Below are 22,625 nucleotides of genomic sequence, written 5' to 3' on the forward strand. Positions count from 1 at the left end.
TTTCATGTGAAATGGACTCAATGGTGTGGGAGTACTAGACGCACGATCAGATCTAGATGCTATCAAAATGTTTGTCAGTCCCATATTATTGTGTTGCAAAGTCGAAGTCTCCTAGATAAGTTAGAGCTGGCGCAGAAACGGTTAATCAAACAGTTGTTTATGCTACACATAAATAACCCTGACGCAGCCGTCTATTTGTTGAGTGGACACCTACCAATGGAAGCTATGATACATAAAAGCGCTGGTGTTACATTTAGCTCAGTGTATCTACAGAAAGACGATGCTTTTGAAAGGCGTATAGCCCTACGCAAAGTTAGTGTAAATTATGAAAATGTATAAGTTGGTTTATCGAAGTTCACAATTTAAAACAAAACAGATGACTTGGGTGATCAAGAAGAAATATTTGAAACCCCTGTGGACAAACCAATCTGGAAATAGAGAGTTAAAACCGCCACATATTATATAGTGTGTGTTTTCTAACAAAGCAGGCACATATATATATCGATAGATAGCTGACAATCAAACCAACTCTGTATTCATTTTTTTAAGTTGGTCAATTTATGGTTATAAAGGCAACTATGAAGTGGATACGACGTCGCACTTTCTGCTCCAGTGCACGATCTTGGTGATTGTGTGAAAACAATGAGTGATATAAAAAATAAGCTTTGGTATTAACACACTTAAGAAAAACAAGTTTACATTATAATTGATTGCACTTCACTTAAAAGTGAGAGCTTGCATGCTGAGAGGCTAGAAGGTGTTGGGTGCCAATGAAAAAGACTCCTATTTTCCCTACATAACGGACGTTTTAAACATTTAAAATTAACTGATCCTAAGATTATTTCCGTGTTCATAAAACTGCATCCAAGATCCTTCCTAACAAAAAGCGTGTGAAAAATGTATAAATTTTAAAGATGGTTCTTATTAACATTTGGCGTTGGAAACGTTACAATCGACGTGACGAGCTATATTTTACGGGTCCTCTAGATTTTACGCTACACCGGTACATATATAGTACGTGGTGGAGAAGACACAGAGGTAATATAATTATAACAGGTTAGCATTTCTCCCAGAAACCGTACGATATTGTATCCAGTTGGTCTGGGCGCCTTTTAAATACATCTGAATAAAAATCGTAATCAGGATTTTCCTTTCTTCTGCGGATTACAAAGAATTTCATATATCTATGTATACAATGTTTTGTATAATTATATTCACATTCTTAATATTTGCGTTTTTTGTATATTTCGTTGTTCCTAGTTACGGTATAGTAGGGTGTTGTATTTATTGATTATTGTTGGTATCCATTTTGTTTCAGTCTGTCAGTTAAAAAACTAAAACAAAACACTAAATAGTGTTACCCATCGATTTGCGATGGATAGACGCAATATACGTTATGAAGTAGTAAGTAGCTATTCACTTATAAATTCGCTTCTTATACGCTTAAATATGACACATTTGCATAAAACGGAAGGTACACAAATGTTGACATATGACAGATCAGCTGACATGGATGTCAGTAAATGATAATTCGTTTTGTGACTTTTTACAGTATGCTACATACAACAGGACCTAACTTTATATAAATTTAACATAGGAGGAATATTTGAAATTTGAAGTTAAGGTTTAAATCTATTGTCAATGAAGATTTTACAAAATCTGAATACATTAGTTGAAGTAGCTAAAGCAACTTCAGCGTACAGTTTATATAGTATTGACAGACCTGTACGCTGAAGCAAACCCCATATCGAAAGTCAACCAGAGTGGTAACATATTTATGTCAGGCAATTCTTAAAAAAATTGTTTGGCATAACCCGACCCAGGTAAATTTGGGTGGGTCGGTAGGTAGGGATGTTTTTTTTTTAGTCTACAAAGAGCTTCTTTTCCTTTACTAATTTTTATACAACTTTTTCCATCGGTCATTATATTGTATGCAGTGGACAATATCAACTGTGTATTCCATTATCTGCGCATGAATGACCCAATATTACCCGATAGCGAACTCAATGTTGATTTGCCCGCTACCATATGCGCTTCAAATTGTTCATGGAAACAAAGAGGGTTTCATCTGATTTTGGGGAAAGGGCCTGGCCTTTTTTGAAGAGACAAAAATCACGCAAAACATCGGATTTTGGGGGAAAAGAGGACAGTATTAAATAATCAATTCAACATGTGTTACTGTTTTTAAAATGAATTCAAGGAAACAGGTAATTTGATAATTCAATATTTTTCTATTTTCTACACTGGATCAGGTTAACAAATATATATAATTAATTTTTTTTATAGATACCATTGTTTTGGGGAAAGTCTCTGTAAGAGGGACAAATATGTCTAGGGGAAAGGGCTGACATTCAGCGCGTCTCAAAGAAGGACAAAAAAAACTGGGTGCCTCAACCTGTATTTATACATGCTTATTTAAATTGTTTCATAAACTATTAATGCTAAAATCTTCAGCTTGTCAATATATGTTATGAAAGAAAATCTTCCTATGACAAATATCAAGCATCTTTGAGGTGATCAAGACTCCCAAAATTTGTATATTTTTACTTCAGACTAACAAAATGTTCAAAGCCCTTCTATATTATATAAAACCAACAGTTTGGGTCAATTTAATTAAATACTTACCACTATACAGCTTGCAGACAGATCTTTATTTTGTTGTTTGTGTTGTGGTCAATCAAGTTTCTTTTGTTATGCAGCTCTCTGGGGAAGATGAGCGGGTACCAGCTGAGCCAGTTGTTCTTGCCATGGTAGTGCCCCTTGCTGGGGACCAGCATCTGGCCCCACCTCATAGCGGTTAGTCAAGTAAAATTCATGCTGTCCTTTAAATATTTGTTTTATCATATTGTTCGTCTTGTTTTGTTTGTTGTTTTCTCATTAAAATGCGCATTACTTGATCAGAATTTGTTATTGGAAATAAGTGTAGAATACTACCCTTATATCTAATGATTATTTAACATAGGAGCAACAAAGTATTAACTTGTATTTTTGTAAAATGTCCATTAGTTTTATGCAAATAATTTGATAATTGTAGTTAAAGTTATAATCAGAAGTACAGCCCTCTGTATGTTTTAGGGTTGAGAGTTGTGTGTGTTGCATAGAGGCTGAATAACAATTTTGCTAACTTAAACAGAATCGTATCTAATATTTCGTGCAAGTGCAATAAAAATCACATGTGATTATAACAAATAGGGATGGCAATCAATGAATATTCAAATAACCAGGGACCTATAGTCCCTGAAATAACTAATGATGTCTTTTCTATGATAAAGATGGTCTTTTTTATGTAAATGTTTTGCTTTACAAGGCCCATTTATTATTTATCTTGTAAATAAGTGTTAAAAGATATTTGTTAAAAATTGTTGCACGTTTACATAACATGTTTGTAGCAGCTTTGTTCATAATGAATTATTATTAACTTTCAGATTGCATTCACAGTTCACATATATTGATTAAGAGACAATTTAATACATTTAAATACTTTAATAACCGAAAATTTGAATAATAGGTTTGATGTCCATAGCCATCCAAAATAATTATGTTACACTGCAGATGAGATTCCTAGCACCAAACTGCCCAGCTACCAGGAGGCGACTACTCTGCCAAGTTATGAGGAGGCTGAACGCTCCAAGGCTGCAGAGGCCTTGCGGGACGGAGAGGGTGTGAGGCAGCGTGACCTAGAGGCCAGTAACCTGTCCGAGGTGGCTGTAGGCACTGATGGAATGTTCCTCTGTACCTTCATCTGTAAGTGGGTTGGACGCATTTATAGGTCCCTATGATAAATGGGTAAACCAGTTTTATTTGTATGTGGACTATTAAATAGTCTTAATATTTCCATACACTTGATAGAGGAAGACGCAGTAAAACCAGTTTCTTGTGTTTAAATTTTAATTTTGAAGATTTTTTCATTTGTATCACTTTTTTAATTCAAACAAATTCATGCTATTATTCCTCAATATATTTGTGAGTTTGTGTATAGGTCTGAGCTCCTTTGTACAATATGTGTCACAGTAAAACTGCTATCTCTTTATGACTGATTTTAGTTTGCATCATTTTCAGTGTCATTCCTGTTCAACTGGATAGGGTTCCTGTTCTCTGTGTGTCTTGTGCAGACGATAGCCGGCCGATGTGGCGCACTCTCTGGGCTAGGCCTGGGTATTGTAAAGTGGGTTGCAATCATTAAGGTGAGCAGGGGTCAAGGACCCATTATCACAAACATATTTAATTAATATTCAGATTCAACTTTAAACTTTGTTCAACCCTGAGTTTTAAGAGGAATATGTTCATATTCTTATTCCTGAGATCTGAGATTGTTATTTGGCTGACCGACTTTCTCGATACTCTGCTGAGTGGACATTCAAACCTTATCTGAGTCAAGCTCAAAAATTAAGAATGATTATACTAGGTCCAGGTCAACAATATTGTCTTTAACATCAATGAAGTGGTCTCAAGCTAATTTCCAATCACTCAAGCATATCTTGATTTATTGATTTACATGCCAATGAAAGACTTTGAATGGGTCAGTCTGTTATGGAACTGCTATACATGTATGTACTTTACTTCACATTATATTTGCCACCTCATAAGATTACATAGATAGTTGTTTGCACAGTATTAACTTAAGGTACTGTTAATAGTGAATTAAAAATGTGTAAACCCTATTGTGTTTATTTTGGAAAGGAACTTCATAGTTGGAAATATTTTCCCATGAAAATGGAAAGCATGGCAAACACTGCCTAACATTGTCATTTAGCCATAGTTGAAGATCTTTAATATTTGATATTGTGTTGTTAAAATTAAAGAAAATATTGCAAACTATATTCTATATGATAATCTGCAATTTTAGCTTTAGTTGTTTCCGCAAATTAATTTGTAATAATTTTTTACATTACAACCAGTTGTATGTTTGTCTGAATATGGCTGACTTGTTGTCTGTATTTAGCCAACGTGTTTCCTGCCTGTTTTAGTACAACCAGTTGGCTGCTGGGTACCAGTTGTGTGTATTTTGTTGACTGGTTTCTTGCCTGTTTCAGCAAAATCAGTTTGCAGTTGGGTACCTGTTGTCTGTATTTTGCTTACTGGTTTCCTGCCTGTTAAGGCATTATTAGTTTGCGACGGTACCAGTTGTTTGTATTTTGTTGATTGTTTCTCTGCTTGTTTCAGCACAATCAGTGTGCGGGTAGGTACCAGTTGTATGTATATTGTTGATTGTTTCCCTTCTTGTTTCAGCACAATCAGCGAGTGGCCGGGTACCAGTTTTACGAATTTTATTGATTGTTTCTCTTTCTGTTTCAGCACAATCAGTGGGTGGCTGGTTACCAGTTGTATGTATTTTGTTGATTGTTTCCCTGCTTGTTCCAGTACAATCAGTTGGCAGCCAGGTACCTGTTGTATTTTTTTGTTAATAGACCAGTTTCACAATACTACCGCTGTTGCTATTTTTAGATATCACGCGACGCATCGAATTTCAGAACGAGGCTGAACGTGTACACATCTATGGCGGATGATATTGATGATTATAAACCAGTTGATTTTTATTAATTATATTTGGGATTTTCATGAGCACTGACACTTGTTACAATAACAGCAAACATATACATACATGCATGTGTTGTTTAGTCCATAAATTGATGAGGCCATGAGGGGTTATAAAATAAACATTATTACAACTAAGTCGATCATAATTATTTTAAAGCCACAGTATTTAGTACCACTAGTGTATAAGGGCATGTACATTTTATTTCATCTTTATTAAAATTCAAGATACCCATGATCATCAGAGCAAATGTGATCTGAAGAATAAACATTGATATTTGCACAAAACAAATATATACATAAGTCATATAATACAAAACGTTATTACATAAATTAAATTTTCAATTCTGTACTATTTTTCATGAACGATTTAACGTGTAAGATGTGTGTTGATTCAATTATAAGAAAAAGCAATATAAAATGCAAAGCACATGACACTATTTAAATGTTATATTATTTTTCTTTTAACTTGAATTAATTTTCTTTTACAGTGATTGAAAGACAATATTAAAGAATTCTTTGATACAGGTAAAAAAAAACGAACGTGGAGCAAATTGAACTGTCTATGCATGCATCTTTATTTCTCATTAAACGTGATTATGAGTGATAACTATATGTCACTTTATGTCATAAATCTCCTTTGTCTGTATTTTTCGGAAACATTATTAAACCCCGTTGTGGTAAACAAAAATACTTGATTTAATTTTGTTCTTCTATACTCAAACGAACACTCTTTATAAGACTTCATAATGACGGAATTTTATTTTGCCGGTACCCACTAAATAGGGTTCGTGTTTAGCATAAAATTTTATAAATATTTCAAATGCATAGGTATTGAGCACTTAATTATGTATCCCAACATTCGTTCACAAGGACAATCGTTCCTACGATAATTTTGACAAGGTGGACATTCGTTCATACGTTGTTTTAACTACCTGGACATTCACTCCGGATATTAGCTCTTACATAGTTTTCACGCTCAGATTTCTGCAATGTTTTGCAAATTACAGATCTCAGTGTTAGTCGATATATTCAAATATCACGATAAAGTCTTACAACAGTATAAAGTATTACACAAAATTGAGAAAAAAACATAACTAACTATTTAAATAACGACACATTAAAATACCGGATAAAATGCCAAGAGTGTCATATTAATTATTTTGAAAAAAATGTGATAATAATGACCGGGATAGAAATTATTCAGGAACGAATCTCCGGGCTGTCAAAATAACGAAGGAACGAATGTCCTGGCAGTAGAAATTATGTAGGAACCATAATCCGCATTGTCAAAATAACGAAGGCACGAATGTTCAGGTTGTCAAAAACATAGGAACCAATGTCCGCCTGTGTAAAAATAGGCTAGGACGAATGACCAGCATTCATTGTATTATTATGATAAAACTGGCTAATATCTATACAGTATTTAGTTAGAGTATTTTGGCGTTACATTAGTCTAAGAAATGACTACGTAATACTACTACCACGACAGACATTGTGTAACATAAATGATGTTCAATGACCAGGCATCTACCACGGTGGTTTATGACACCATGCTGTTATTAAATATTTGTCGGCACAGTATCTGATCATAATGAGATAATGGGTTTGTGCTAAACACAGGGGCTATTAAACCACAGATGTATCAATAAACAAGATAGATTTTTATTCAAATGTGCGATATTATCATAAAAAAGCTCTAACAAAGAGTGTCAAATGTCTGCAAAAAATGAAGAAAAACAAGTACTTTTATCAAGATTATTTTAACATATTGACACTGAAACTGTAAAGTACACATTTATTACTTATTCTGACAATGTGATATTGTGTTTTCTAAATCGTTGCATCGCCGAATGTTCCAAAGAGTGAAAGGTTGAAATCAGATGCGGCGTTGCGTGTGACTATTGTAAATGGTTACACGTTCAGCCTCGTTCTGGAGTTCTGCGAGTCACGTGACTTTGCGCTCTTATCAATTTAGGCCTATTGTAAAAAGGGTCTATTGTTTTCCTGCTTGTTTCAGCACATTCAGTAAGAAGCCAGGTACCAGTTGTATGTATTTTGTTGATTGTTTTCCTGTTTGTTTCAGCACATTCAGTGAGAAGCCAGGTATCAGTTGTTTGTTTTTTGTTTATTGTTTCTGTGCTTGTTTCAGCACAATCAGTGGGCGGCTGGGTATGCTGACCAGGAATCCTGGGTTTGGTGGCTCCTCATATTCTGTGGTATGAGACTTTATAGCAATTTGTCGTTGGTTGAAAAACATGGCAGCCAGGGGGCGGGGCATTTTTCCTTATATGGCTATAGTAAAACCTTGTTAACACTCTAGAGGCCACATTTATTGTTCGATCTTCATGAAACTTGCTTAGATGATTTGTCTAAATGATATCTTGGATGAGTTCAAAAATGGTAACCTTGGCTTGAAAAACATGGCTGCCAAGGGGCTTGCATTTTTTCCTTATATGGCTTTCTATGGCTTTAGTAAAATCTTGTTAACTTTCTAGTTTGCTCAATCTTCATGAAATTTGGTCAGAACATTGGTTTCCTGTGTACCGGTAGTAAAGTTTGGTTTTATTATGTCAATATTATGTGACATTAACTGTGTTATGTAATTTTTCATAACACAGAATTTTCATAGTTAACATAACTGTTTTAGTCATTAACACTTATAATAAGCCTTTCAACTAAGAGATAACTGAGAGAAAGACAACATGTACATGATTTTGCAGTATTTATGCAGTATTTATCTCCCTTGTTTAACCTGGTACAGTAATCTATTTTTAACCAGGTTTTCCGAAGGAAAAAACTGGTTATTAGATTGGCGAATGCGGGCGGGCTGGCTGGCTGGCGGGCGGGCGGGCTTGTCCGGGCCATAACTATGTTGTTCATTGTCAGATTTTAAAATCATTTGGCACATTTGTTCACCATCATTGGACGGTGTGTCGCGCGAAATAATTACGTCGATATCTCCAAGGTCAAGGTCACACTTTGAGTTCAAAGGTCAAAAATGGCCATAAATGAGCTTGTCCTGGCCATAACTATGTCATTCATTGTGAGATTTTAAAATCATTTGGCACATTTGTTCACCATCATGGGACGGTGTGTCGCACGAAAGAATCACGTCAATATCTCCAATGTCAAGGTCGCCACGACTAAAAATAGATTTTTTTTTAAAACAAACTTACAAAGGGGGTTAATTTTGTTTGTTAATTTCAAAAGTTCAGTTTGAGTTTTCTCCCTTTATCAGATTTTTTTTTCACAATGAAAACCTGGTTTTGTGACAATTTTGTCCCTTGTTAGTCCTGCTCTGGAATTTGGGAAGATATTGATCATTGATAAATGCACTGTTCTGAGCGAAAATTGACTACTCTGCCATTGATCTCTTCTGAACTGTATAAAATAAGCTGTTTGGGCTGATTTAAACACCTCTTGATGCTTTCTTGAAAAGTTAACAGCTCTTGAAAAAGGTTGGAATTTTGAAATAATTAAACTCTAAATTATTTTTAACACCAGCATCAAGACATTTTGGCATTATTTTCTAAATTATTCTTATTATTTAGATTATTTTTATTTGGCATTTTCTAAATTAGAAAAACTCTATTCTAGTTCAATAACTAGTAAATTTTTCTAATTGTTACATTTGATTCACTGAAGTTTCCTAATCTCCATAAATATTGTTCTTTAGATTAAATTAGACCTATTTTGTAAACTTGATTTTTGAAGCACTTTCTAGACTAAAAGTAACTTATATTTATATCAGGGTTTTTTGACAGATTTTGAACTTCTTTTTACATTCATTAAGGTATTTGCTGTATGTTGTTCATTTTTGTAACGATACTTAGATTCTTTAGACTTGGTTTTGTACCTGTTCTCAATTTTCTGTCATTGTTCTTCATTTTCCGAGTTCTTGGAATAAAAATTAGTTATTTTTGTTAAAGCTGCCTTGGTTTTCACTTATAAATGAATTCTTTGAGTGTATTTAGGCGTCCCTGACTGAACGCCTTTAGTTAATTGAATTACAACCAGTCAGTATATTCATCCTGACCGGAAATAAGAGTTTGTCAAATAAATATTTCCGCATTACATAAGTGCTTACAAAGTTACATTACTTGTAACGGTCCTGTGACCGGTTTATTTGCGTAAGCAAAGGAGACCGCACTACCACACCTGGATAGGACAGTTGAGTTCGATAATGGTTTGGATTGGTAAAAAAACATGGCCGCCAAGGGGGGGGGGGGTCTTTTTCCTTAGATTTATATAGTAAAAAAGCTTGTGAACACTCTAGAAGTCACATGTTTTGCCTAATCATCATGAAATTTTGTCAAAACATAAGTTATGTGGATGTCTCGGGCGAGTTTGAAAATGGTCGTGATCAGTGAAAAAACATGGCCGCCAGGGAGTTGGGCAGTTTTCTTTATATGTTTATAGTGACAACATGTGAACAGTATAGAAGACACATTTTTTTCCCAATCTTCATGAAATTTTGACATATCTTGGAAGAGTTAAAAAATGGTTCAGGTCTGTTAAAAAACATGGCCGCCAAGGGGCAATTGTTTGTTCATTCTTCATGATACTTGGTTAGAACATTTGTTCCATTGATATCTTGGGCTGCAAAGAACAGGTCATTTCTTTTTTATCTCAGGTGAGCGACTTTGGGCCTTTCAGGCCCTCTTGTTTTTAACTGAAGTCTCTTTTAAAGTAATAATCCAGTTAAGGTGGAAGGAATAGTCCCTGATAAGCCTCTGTTGACTGCACATGCTAATGTGTGACAAAACGTTACTCACATGCTAATGTGTGACAACACGTTACTCACATGATGCTCATGTGTTACAACACGTTACTCACATATGCTAATGTGTGACAACACGTTACTCACATATGCTAATGTGTGACAACACGTTACTCACATATGCTAATGTGTGACAACACGTTACTCACATATGCTAATGTGTGACAACACGTTACTCACATATGCTAATGTGTGACAACACGTTACTCACATGCTAATGTGTTACAACACGTTACTCACATGCTAATGTGTGACAACACGTTACTCACATGCTAATGTGTTACAACACGTTACTCACATATGCTAATGTGTGACAACACGTTACTCACATGCTAATGTGTGACAACACGATACTCACATGCTAATGTGTTACAACACGTTACTCACATATGCTAATGTGTGACAACACGTTACTCACATGCTTATGTGTGACAACACGTTACTCACATGCTAATGTGTTACAACACGTTACTCACATATGCTAATGTGTTACAACACGTTACTCACATATGCTAATGTATGACAACACGTTACTCACATATGCTAATGTGTGACAACACGTTACTCACATATGCTAATGTGTGACGACACGTTACTCACATATGCATATGTGTGACAACACGTTACTCACATATGCTAATGTGTGACAACACGTTACTCACATATGCTAATGTGTGACAACACGTTACTCACATATGCTAATGTGTGACAACACGTTACTCACATATGCTAATGTGTGACAACACGTTACTCACATATGCTAATGTGTGACAACACGTTACTCACATATGCATATGTGTGACAACACGTTACTCACATGCATTGAGTCCAGTTAGTCCAGAACAAGGTTCAATTTTGGTCAATTTTGTTTATTCTTTCAAATACATGTTTCAGTTATTTTAAAGAAAAGATTGGTTATGGTTTGCATGATTGTTTTCAATCACAGCAGATACTAATTTGAGGCTAAAAGTTGAAATAACAATTATCTCGGATATTGATCTGAGATATATGCTTCATGTACTTTAAGTTTAAACCTATTAAGCTTATCTAAATGAAAGGCTGTCAAGTCTGTTTTCTGAGTAGAACTTTTTTTCAGAGAGATTATAACATTATAACAATGCTCCCACAGTGGGGACCAAACTCATTAACTCCTGGTGGCTAGGGGGACAAAATAACCACTATGCAATGGTGTGCTGAATGTGATTTTGTTAATGATTTGCTTCTGTTTTCAACATGTACATATGCACATTATATTGTTTTAAGCCTTGACTGAAATAATGCAGTACTTTATCCTGTTCTGCAGGGTTCATGATATTCATTCGTGGCGCAGTGGAGTACGCGAGGTTCAAGTTTGAATGGAACAGGGTCCGAATCCAAGTACGCAGTTACCGCCTCTTCTAGGTCCACAACACCGCAGTGTTCAACTCACCCGAAATGGAGCCAGCAAACAAATTTTAGCAAACTTTCCTTTAATTTTTGTAACGCACGTTTTTTATATCATTTAATCCTAATGCACTTTACTGCATTTTGGTTATCTAATGAAGTGAAGCAAAAAAACAACATACTAATTTGATAGATTTTGTGTTGGATTTTGTCTTATTCAGCGACTAACATTTCAGCCTTCTTCACCAGTAATACTCTAACATCATTTATAATAGTTAAATGAAATTTTGTGGATTTCTAAAATGATTTTTATGTGGTTTTCTGATTATGGAGAAAATAGGAATTTGCATCAGTCATTTGATGTGTTGGTGCAAAATTTTTGTAAATTCCTTGATCAGTCAACGCACAAAGTCAATGAAAATTAATTTTGCATTTGTAATTTTATTTTTTCCGTATTCTTTTCTGGAATATTGCATTGAAGTTGAACAAAGTTTCTACGGGAAGGTCATGCTGGTAATTGTTTTTAAATATTCAATATTATTGTTTTTACCTTTAATTGGATATTTGATGTTGAATGTTGTAATTATTTATAATTTTGACCAAAATATACAGATTTCAAAATAAATACAAAGAACTAGGGCCAGTTATATGTTAAGAATTGATTAAAAATCTTTATTATTAGTACGCCATTATAGGAGAAAGATGACGCACACATTATTTGGAAACTTGTTTTTCTGTACATTGTATCGAGTATATAGTGTATATTTAGAATAATCAGAGTCTTACGAAACCAAGATAGTTTTCTTCAATGTTCCCTCTGTGTATGTATTGTATATTTGTTACCTATGTACCTATTGTTACCTATGATAAAAAAATTAAGCGGTCATCTATACTGTTAAATTAATGTTTTAATTGTTATTTAATCAATTTTTTCTATATGCCTTTCAATCAGTTTTTTGTATTGATGTTGATTTTAAAATCTTAAATGTTCAATTTTTGTTGAAAACAAATACAATTTATACGTTTATGTGATATATAATGCCCATAAATAATTTTTTATGAGTTTTTTTCTCTAGAAAGAATATGATGGGTCAAAATTATTTTTTCCGAAGTACATGTATAAATAACATATTGTTGGATAATTCATGGACTTTTTATGGATTATTTTGGAGATTTTGTGTCAAACGTTATTTATTGACCTTTGTGTTTTCTATATAATCCTAGTCGTTCACATTTTGGTAAAATGTTAATTTTGTATCTTGTGATCTAATCAATAAAAATGAACTGCTTTTGTGTTCATCATATGTATGAGCTTTATTGTCCCCTACCATTGAAACCGGAGGGGACTTATGGTTTGCGCTCTGTGCGTCAGTCTGCCTGTCTGTCTGTCTGTCACACTTTTCTGGATGCTGCGATAACTTAACAAGTTCTTCATATTTTTTCATAAAACTTGAAACATGGACAGATGGCAATATGGAGATTATGCATGTTAATTTGTTTTGTTCCTACGGCAAGAATTCTGGTTGCTATGGAAACAAATATATAAAAATAAATAAAAAATTTACTAACAATGGTGGAGTTTCACGGGTAGGGGTCCATATTGCTAGCCAATTCTTGTTTAAGCTCATCTGCACATGCAGTGCTAATTTGGAGCTTTAAGGATACTGTTTTGTCTTGTCCTGGAGTCTGGTAATTTTTTTCTTCAAATGCCTTCCGTCTGAACCGCTTGAATGATTTTTATTATGCTCCCCCCCCCAAAAAAATGTGGGAGCATATAGTTGCCCCTACGTCTGCCGTCAGTCCGTGTGTCCGTCCATGCACAATTTTTGTCCGGGCTATTTCTCAGCAACTAATGACCGAAATTTAATGAAACTTTATGGGAAGCTTACCAAGAGGAGATGTGCATATTATCAGCGGGTTCTGGTCGGATGATTTTTCACAGAGTTATGGCCCTTTGAAATTTTCCATTAACAGTACATATAGTGCAATTTTTGTCATGGCTATTTCTCAGCAACTAATGACCGGAATTCAATGAAACTTAATGGGAAGCTTCACTACCAAGAGGAGATGTGCAATTTATCAGCGGGTTCTGGTCGGATGATTTTTTTTACAGTGTTATGGCCCTTGGAAATTTTCCATTAACTGTACATATAGTGCAATCCTTGTCCGGGCTATTTCTCAGCAACTAATGACCAGAAATCAATGAAACTTTATGGGAAGCTTCACTACCAAGAGAAGATGTGAATATTATCAGCGGGTTCTGGCCGGATGATTTTTAGCTCATCTATTTTTGGAATAAAAATTATGAGCTATTGTCATCACCTTGGCGTCGGCGTCCGGTTAAGTTTTGTGTTTAGGTCCACTTTTCTCAGAAAGTATCAATGCTATTGCATTCAAACTTGGTACACTTACTTACTATCATGAGGGGACTGGGCAGGCAAAGTTAGATAACTCTGGCATGCATTTTGACAGAATTATGTGCCCTTTTTATACTTAGACAATTGAAAATTTGATTAAGTTTTGTTTTTAGGTCCATTTTATTCCTTAAGTATGAAAGCTATTGCTTTCATACTTGCAACACTTACTAACTATCATAAGGGGACTGTGCAGGCAAAGTTTTGTAACTCTGACTGGCATTTTGGCAGAATTATGTGCCCTTTTTATACTTAGAAAATTGAAAATTTGGTTAAGTTTTGTGTTTAGGCCCACTTTATTTCTAAAGTATCAAAGCTATAGCTTTCATACTTGCAACACTTACTAACTATCTTAAGGGGACTGTGCAGGCAAAGTTATGTAACTCTGACTGGCATTTTGACAGAATTATGGGCCCTTTATATTTAGAAATTGAAAAGTTGATTTAAGTTTTGTGTTTTGGTCCACTTTACTCCTAAAGTATCATAGAAATTTGTTTCATACTTGGAACACTCGCAAACTATCATAAGGGGACAGTACAGAACAAGTTGCATAACTCTTGTTGTCATTTTGACGGAATTATGGCCCTTTTTTGACTTAGTAACTTTGAATATATGGTTAAATTTTGTGTTAAGATCCACTTTACTTCTAAAGTATCAAGGCTATTGCTTTCAAACTTCAAATACTTTCATGCTATCATGAGGGTACTGTACCTGGCAAGTTGAATTTTACCTTGACCTTTGAATGACCTTGACTATCAAGGTCAAATTATTAAATTTTGCTAAAATTGCCATAACTTCGTTATTTATGATTAGATTTGATTGATACTTTGACATTACAACTCTTACCTAATTTTTGTTTTCATTTTTTTAAAGATCATCTAATAAATGACTACATCCTCACACTAATCCCCCCCCCACGGCCCACCCCCACCCCTCCATTTTTTTTAAACATGGTTAAAAACAAACAAATTTTTTTTTATTATTTTATGTTTGAAATACCGTCCAACCATCCCACCCAAGAATCCCCCCCCCCAAAAAAAAAATATTTTTTTTTTTTGCATTTTTTTCCTATTTTTGGAAATAATGTAATAAATGACCACACACCCACACTATACACCCTTCTCCACCCCACCCCTCCCTCCTTTGTGATTGATGTATTGAGATAGGTCCCTTCACCTTTAAAATAACAATAGATGAGCGGTCTGCACCCGCAAGGCGGTGCTCTTGTTCACAGAGTTATGGCCTTTTGAAATTATAATTCAATTTTAAAAAAATCTTGTCCCCCCAACTACAGTGCCCTGACAAGACGTTTCCTATTATCTGAATATATAGTGCAATATTGTGACAAAAAAAACTTTAGGGAGCATCACCCATCTTCGACGGTTTTTTCTTGAAGGTGGAAAGGAATAATCCTTTGGTGACCCTCTTTCAAAGTTGTTCAAATAGGTCTGGTCCATTGTATACTAGGTCACTAGGGTTCAAAATAGATATAAAAATGAAAACTTGAAAAATCTTTCCTTAAGCCACGGGGTGTTGATTGTTAAATAGTTGGTGCATAACATCGCTAGTGGTCCTCTACTCTATTTAGTTTAGTCATAACCTGTGATCAAAATTGACCATGCCCCAGTGATAAATATTTTTTTATAGACTTGCATCACAAAATAACCTAGAAATATTTTAAACGACTAGGCCCAGGACTGTTGGTTTGTTGAATTTTTGCCGTTTTCAACTATTTCAGTCATATAATGGTGCTCAGTTTACCAAATCACACTTCATAGAATACCGGTAGCTGGGATATCAGTACTTAATGCACATACCGGTAGTTATGCCAGTGAAATATAACGGCCTTGCTTGAATGAGATGTAGGAGGCGAAGGCCGTAGAAAGGATTACATCAGCAATCCCTGCAGAAGTTATGTTGCCATGCCGGTAATCAAACCGGCAATCCAGCTCTCTACCAACTAACCTAGCTGGCAGGATGCCAATAGGTGTACCGGGTAATGTGTGGCATGTAAAATTATATTGTGGTTTCCCCACAGCAATTTTACTTTCTGTGGAAAGAATAATACTCAATAATTGCATATGGTAAGGGAGTACTTCTCGTAACATAATTATGTTTAAAATCAGCCGTTATACGGGACTAATAACGTTAACGCACTGCAATTGCGTCATTTTGTATTTTTCTCATTATATTAATTTGATTAATGGTAATTTTCATCCAATGAGTTCTTAAACAATGAACGTTTAAAGCGAGAAAATGACATTAAACACCACAGTGACGACAATCTAACTGGGAGACCTCTGTGGTTCGGTTACAATGGAAACATGCTCATATCATAAGCTTACATAGAAGTTCTTTACAACTAGGACTTGAAATGTTCAGTGGAGGAATAAATGTTTGGACTCCCTAGAAAATGACTTGGGTTACACCAGTGTGACATGTTAATGTTTTATTTATCATGACTTAGTTACTCATTCTCACGACTTGGTAACTTTTGAGTATAATAATACTTCAAGAATTATTCAATTAAGCGATTTTCCATGCATTTGAATAATTTTTCAAATAATGCAACAAATTGTTTACATGTTTTTACGTGCTTGTCGGTTTTTACCGCTCAAGGTACTTTGAAGATCACACGTGTGTATCAAAAATCAAATTGTAGCATAAGTTGTCGAGGCCCTTTTTCTTTGACAAAGCGTTCAGTTGTAGTTACAAATGGATCTTCGGCCGTCACGGCCTGCTCCGCCAGCGTTATGTGAACAGAGGAAAATTGTGTACAGAATGCACAGAGGTCTAACTGAAGCCTCGGTCACAACAAGGTTGCGTCGACCTTATCTCGAGCTTGCGTCGATTTTTTATTTTTTTGTCCAAAACCGGATCTTCGTCGACCTCAAGCCTTCTACACGATCGCAAGGTCTCCGAAACAGAAGTAACAGATATTAGCGCAAATGTAAAGTAGTTTAAAATTGTGGATAACGCAATAAGATAAACGTAGACAAAGTCCATTTCAGATCTCTTGACGTTTTATTTCTGCTTATTAACACAAAACAACATTTTCAAATGTTTGTGAAATTATTCTGAACAACAAGCGGCGTAACGGCCGAAGCCGACGCGCTACAAAACAACAAATTGTATTCTTTCTATCCGGCTGCTTGCGTGATACTGATTTTACTAATACAGATATAAAGAACGAAACCGTCGATTGTTACCACAGGTGGTTAGCGTGTGGCTATGATAATGATTAGTGAAAACATCATTTTGAATGATAAATAATTATATTAAAACGAAAACTCAACTTTTCTGAAAAAAATCACTATCAAATATGTATATAACAATGTATTCAACTCGAAATCTCCCGAAAATAGGGTGCGTCGCTTTGAACAGCCAGTACTTCATCAATTTTGCAGCGATTTTCATGAACCCGGTCTTACTCAACGCAGAAATGTATTTCCTTTCTGGAAATGTATATAACTTGTTATATTGCTACACATGCTGGGTCAACTTTTAAGAAATAAACGATACACAATTCGCGGGACCTACTTGACAGCGATCAGAAAGGATTCATGAATGTAAAGACACACCTTCGCATTGGACCAATGAAATCCCTCGTAAGTTTAAAATGTCAGTTAGTTGAAATGTATGTAAACAAAGGTTTCAAACGGCGCTGGGCAGTTAGTTTTTATGCTTAATGCAACGGAAAGCACGGTAAGAATTTTTTTTATACGTTTTATTATCCCCACGCTTTTTGAAAAAAAGGTGGGGATATTGTGGTTATCTCCGCCGTCCGTCCGTCCGTCCGTCTGTCCGTCCGTCCGTCCGTCCTGGCCACTATCTCATCCTACGCTAAAAGCACTAGGACCTTGAAACTTACACACATGGTAGCTATGAGCATATGTGCGACCCTGCACTATTTGGAATTTTGATCTGACCCCTGGGTCAAAAGTTATAGCAGTTGGGGTGGGGCCGCGTCAGAAATTATCACTCATTTTTTTAGGTTATTTTACATTTACTTCTTTATTTCTACACCGATTCATTTCAAATTGATACTGGACCTCTCTTATGACAATACGGTCAATCTCAACCATGCATGGCCCCATTCCCAACCCTGGGGCGCCCCGCCCACATAGGCCACACCCACCAAAAATTTCCATTTACTATAATTTTTTCATTTCTACACGGATTCACTTCAAATTGATACTGAACTTTTGTTATGACATTAGGGTCAATCTCAACTATGCATGGCCCCAATCCCAACCCTGGGGCGCCCGCCCACATAGGCCACACCCACCAAAAAATTCCATTTACTATAATTTTTTCATTTCTACACCGATTCACTTCAAATTGATACTGAACCTCTCTTATGACAATACGGTCAATCTCAACTATGCATGGCCCCATTACCAACCCTGGGGCCCCGCCCACATAGACCACACCCGCCCAAAATTGCCTATTACTATAATTTCTTCATTTCTACACCGATTCACTTCAAATTGATACTGAACTTCTCTTATGACAATACGGTCAATCTCAACTATGCATGGCACAATTACCAACCCTGGGGCGCCCTGCCCACATATGTCACACCCACCCAAAATTGCCTTTTACTATAACTTCTTCATTTCTACACCAATTCACTTCTAATTGATGATGAACTTCTCTTATGACAATACGGTCAATCTCAGCTATGCATGGCCCCATTACCAACCCTGGGGCACACCTAGGTCAAACATTCGGCGTGGGGATACGCGTCGGCCTCTGCCGCGCCATTTCTAGTTGAATTATGATATCGAGGTCCGTGAACTTTGCAGTGAAAGGCCCTTTACCCCGAGAAGATTTCTGTCTTAGACCCGGTCTGATCGATTGACGAAGTAATGGCTGTTCAAAGCGATGCACCCTGTTTTCGGGTGATTTCGAGTTGAATACCTTGTTATATATGTACATGTTTTGAAAGGGAAATTATTTTTTCAGAACAGTTGATTTTTCGTTATAATATGATTATTTACCATTCAAATGATGTTTCACTAATTAGTATCATAGCCACACGCTTACCACCTGTGATTGTTACGTGTGCAATTCTGATTGGCCGTGTGTACAGTCACTTAATTGTCTTTAATTTGCAACGTATATTATAACGTATAAAAGGGACACATAACGAATACATACGGAATTGAACGATGTTTTGACAAACAAGGTAAACAAGGACTTGTGTCCGTTACTTATCGAGGCAATATATAATGTTGATCTAGGCTAGACTGCCTATTGAAGATTGTATGGAATATAGTTTATTGCGTTGATACAAATTTCAATTATTATATTAATTCAAAAATTCCCTAAATGTCTGTTATGTTACACAAGCACCATTCGAGAGGGCAACGTGCGAACATCATGCGTCAAACCTAGGTCCCTTGCACGATGCTATACTCGGAATGCGCCCGCCGAGAGACGAACGGTGACTATGCGGATGACTAGCGACGCTTCATATTTTTTGTTTATAAGTCGGAACACTGTTACGGATAATCAACGAAATGAGCAAGGTCTTTAATTTTGACAATTTGAAGTGGCGTAGCTGATGGAATTGCTTGTCAATAACCTGCTCAGTCTGGCCATCGCTGCGGTCGCCATGCCATTCGTATTCGGATCTCAGCGGTTCTGGTACCATCCTTGGACAGGGTTGGGCCCAAATATTTGAAGCTGGTCACTTCTGCTAGCTTATCGCCGTTCATTGGGATGTCTGCACTGGTGTTGGATCATTTGTAAGCTTAAAATAAAAAGAAATTGTGTTGGGTTTGGTGGAATATCGATTTTTATTCAATCGTTATCATAGAAATAAATATAATTTGTATGACCACTCGTCACTTTAAACAAAATCTACATTTAACCAAATTCAACAACTATCCTCTATTTATTTAAGTTATTTATATAAAGATGGTAACTGTCAAGTTAATAATTTAAAGCGATATTTTAACACCGCAACGAACACTTTAAATAATGGTTTGAGACTCAAAATATCCCATGTTGAATCAAATAAGTAATTGCTTTAAGAACAGTACAAGATATTTAACATTTAAAAAAATACTGACAAAAATGCGGAAAGTTCTGTAACAGAATATGTTCGGGACAAAGCATCTGACTAACGTACGAGAACATATTGATTTCATTACTGGACAAAATCGGTTATTTTGGTTGCTATATAACTTGTCAGTCAGTTGAGATCGCCGTGGTGTAGTGGATATGGTGTTCGCTTAGCGATCGGAAGATCACAGTTCGATCCCCACTGTGGGAGTGTTCTGTAGATCTCCCCCCAAAGACACTAAGTACTGGTTCTTCCCAGGCCCAAGACGCATTCAATAGTCAAATTGTGTCGATGCTCCAGAGGAGCCCTGCAATTATTGGGAAGAAGAAGAAGAAGGTAAATTAATATATATTTCAACCTACCTGGGTGAAAATAACAGTTAGTTCCCGACATTTAGTTTGGTTTATAATAGTTAATAGTTTAATTCTGAGTGTTATATCTATAAGTATGTTTTATTTGAATAAGATGTTATATAAATACAATAAAATATAAATTTTTCGATGGTGCTCTTTTAAGCAAAATTTACTGCATGAGTTATAAATGTATGGCCCGTATTTTAATTTAAATCTTCGCATATGTTGTTCCTACAACTTTCTTGATACAATCCAAAAAGCCGCACAATGGAGAGATATCAGTCGGATCTGAAATATCCCAGTGCGTGCAATGATTTAATTACTGAATCATTATATGGAACTTCCGATCTTTAGTCGGCCTGTTTATGCATTAAGAAACAACGCATCATTGAGGTTAAAAGATGATAATAACTCGAAAATAAAAGAGGATGTAATATAAGGGATGTGAGATAACAGCAGAGGGTGTAGCAATACAAAACATATTGCTAGATTAACCGGTTTAATAATTCATTAGTAACTAGAAATGGCGCGGCAGAGGCCGACGCGTATCCCCACGCCGAATGTTTGACCTAGGTGTGCCCCAGGGTTGGTAATGGGGCCATGCATAGCTGAGATTGACCGTATTGTCATAAGAGAAGTTCATCATCAATTAGAAGTGAATTGGTGTAGAAATGAAGAAGTTATAGTAAAAGGCAATTTTGGGTGGGTGTGACATATCTGGGCAGGGCGCCCCAGGGTTGGTAATTGTGCCATGCATAGTTGAGATTGACCGTATTGTCATAAGAGAAGTTCAGTATCAATTTGAAGTGAATCGGTGTAGAAATGAAGAAATTATAGTAAAAGGCAATTTTGGGCGGGTGTGGTCTATGTGGGCGGGGCCCCAGAGTTGGTAATGGGGCCATGCATAGTTGAGATTGACCGTATTGTCATAAGAGAGGTTCAGTATCAATTTGAAGTGAATCGGTGTAGAAATGAAGAAATTATAGTAAAAGGCAATTTTGGGTGGGTGTGGTCTATGTGGGCGGGGCGCCCCAGGGTTGGTAATGGGGCCATGCATAGTTGAGATTGACTGTATTGTTATAAGAGAAGTTCAATATCAATTTGAAGTGAATCGGTGTAGAAATGAAGAAATTATAGTAAAGGCAATTTTGGGTGGGTGTGGTCTATGTGGGCGGGGCCCCAGGGTTGGTTATGGGGCCATGCATAGTTGAGATTGACCCTAATGTCATAAGAGAAGTTCAGTATCAATTTGAAGTGAATCCGTGTAGAAATGAAAAAATTATAGTAAATGGGAATTTTTTGGTGGGTGTGGCCTATGTGGGCGGGCGCCCCAGGGTTGGGATTGGGGCCGTGCATAGTTGAGATTGACCCTAATGTCATAACAAAAGTTCAGTATCAATTTGAAGTGAATCCGTGTAGAAATGAAAAAATTATAGTAAATGGAAATTTTTGGTGGGTGTGGCCTATGTGGGCGGGGCGCCCCAGGGTTGGGAATGGGGCCATGCATGGTTGAGATTGACCGTATTGTCATAAGAGAGGTCCAGTATCAATTTGAAGTGAATCCGTGTAGAAATGAAAAAATTATAGTAAATGGAAATTTTTGGTGGGTGTGGCCTATGTGGGCGGGGCGCCCCAGGGTTGGGAATGGGGCCATGCATGGTTGAGATTGAACGTATTGTCATAAGGGAGGTCCAGTATCAATTTGAAGTGAATCGGTGTAGAAATAAAGAAGTAAATGTAAAATAACCTAAAAAAAATGAGTGATAATTTCTGACGCGGCCCCACCCCAACCGCTATAACTTTTGACCCAGGGGTCAGATCAAAATTCCAAATAGTGCAGGGTCGCACATATGCTCATAGCTACCATGTGTGTAAGTTTCAAGGTTCTAGTGCTTTGAGTGTAGGAGGAGATAGTGGCCAGGACGGACGGACAGACAGACGGACGGACGGACAGACGGACGGACGGACGGACGGCGGAGATAACCACAATATCCCCACCTTTTTTTCAAAAAGCGTGGGGATAATTAAACTGACAAATCCCAGATCGTAGACATTCAAATAAATCTGAAAATATTGAAGCAGAT

The 22,625-nt window shown here is 36.2% G+C and overlaps 1 protein-coding gene across 3 annotated transcripts; it reads left to right on the plus strand.

The window, feature by feature from the left end:
- The first annotated feature begins 1,239 nt into the window (after positions 1–1,239).
- Positions 1,240–12,990, plus strand: LOC127877862 (NEDD4 family-interacting protein 1-like). 3 transcript variants are annotated; one of them, XM_052424155.1, is made up of 6 exons: positions 1,240–1,404; positions 2,700–2,796; positions 3,553–3,744; positions 4,060–4,184; positions 7,688–7,754; positions 11,622–12,990. In XM_052424155.1, exons 1-6 carry the CDS (start codon positions 1,375–1,377, stop codon positions 11,717–11,719), a joined length of 609 nt encoding a protein of 202 aa, XP_052280115.1. In that variant the 5' UTR covers positions 1,240–1,374; the 3' UTR covers positions 11,720–12,990. The 3 variants fall into 3 exon arrangements, with proteins under 3 accessions (XP_052280115.1, XP_052280116.1, XP_052280117.1); XM_052424156.1 differs by lacking the exons at positions 7,688–7,754; positions 11,622–12,990 and adding an exon at positions 5,296–5,355; XM_052424157.1 differs by lacking the exons at positions 7,688–7,754; positions 11,622–12,990 and adding an exon at positions 5,164–5,223.
- Positions 12,991–22,625: the final 9,635 nt, after the last annotated feature.

Source organism: Dreissena polymorpha, chromosome 4 (genome assembly GCF_020536995.1).
Source record: "Dreissena polymorpha isolate Duluth1 chromosome 4, UMN_Dpol_1.0, whole genome shotgun sequence".
Taxonomy (NCBI): domain Eukaryota; kingdom Metazoa; phylum Mollusca; class Bivalvia; order Myida; family Dreissenidae; genus Dreissena; species Dreissena polymorpha.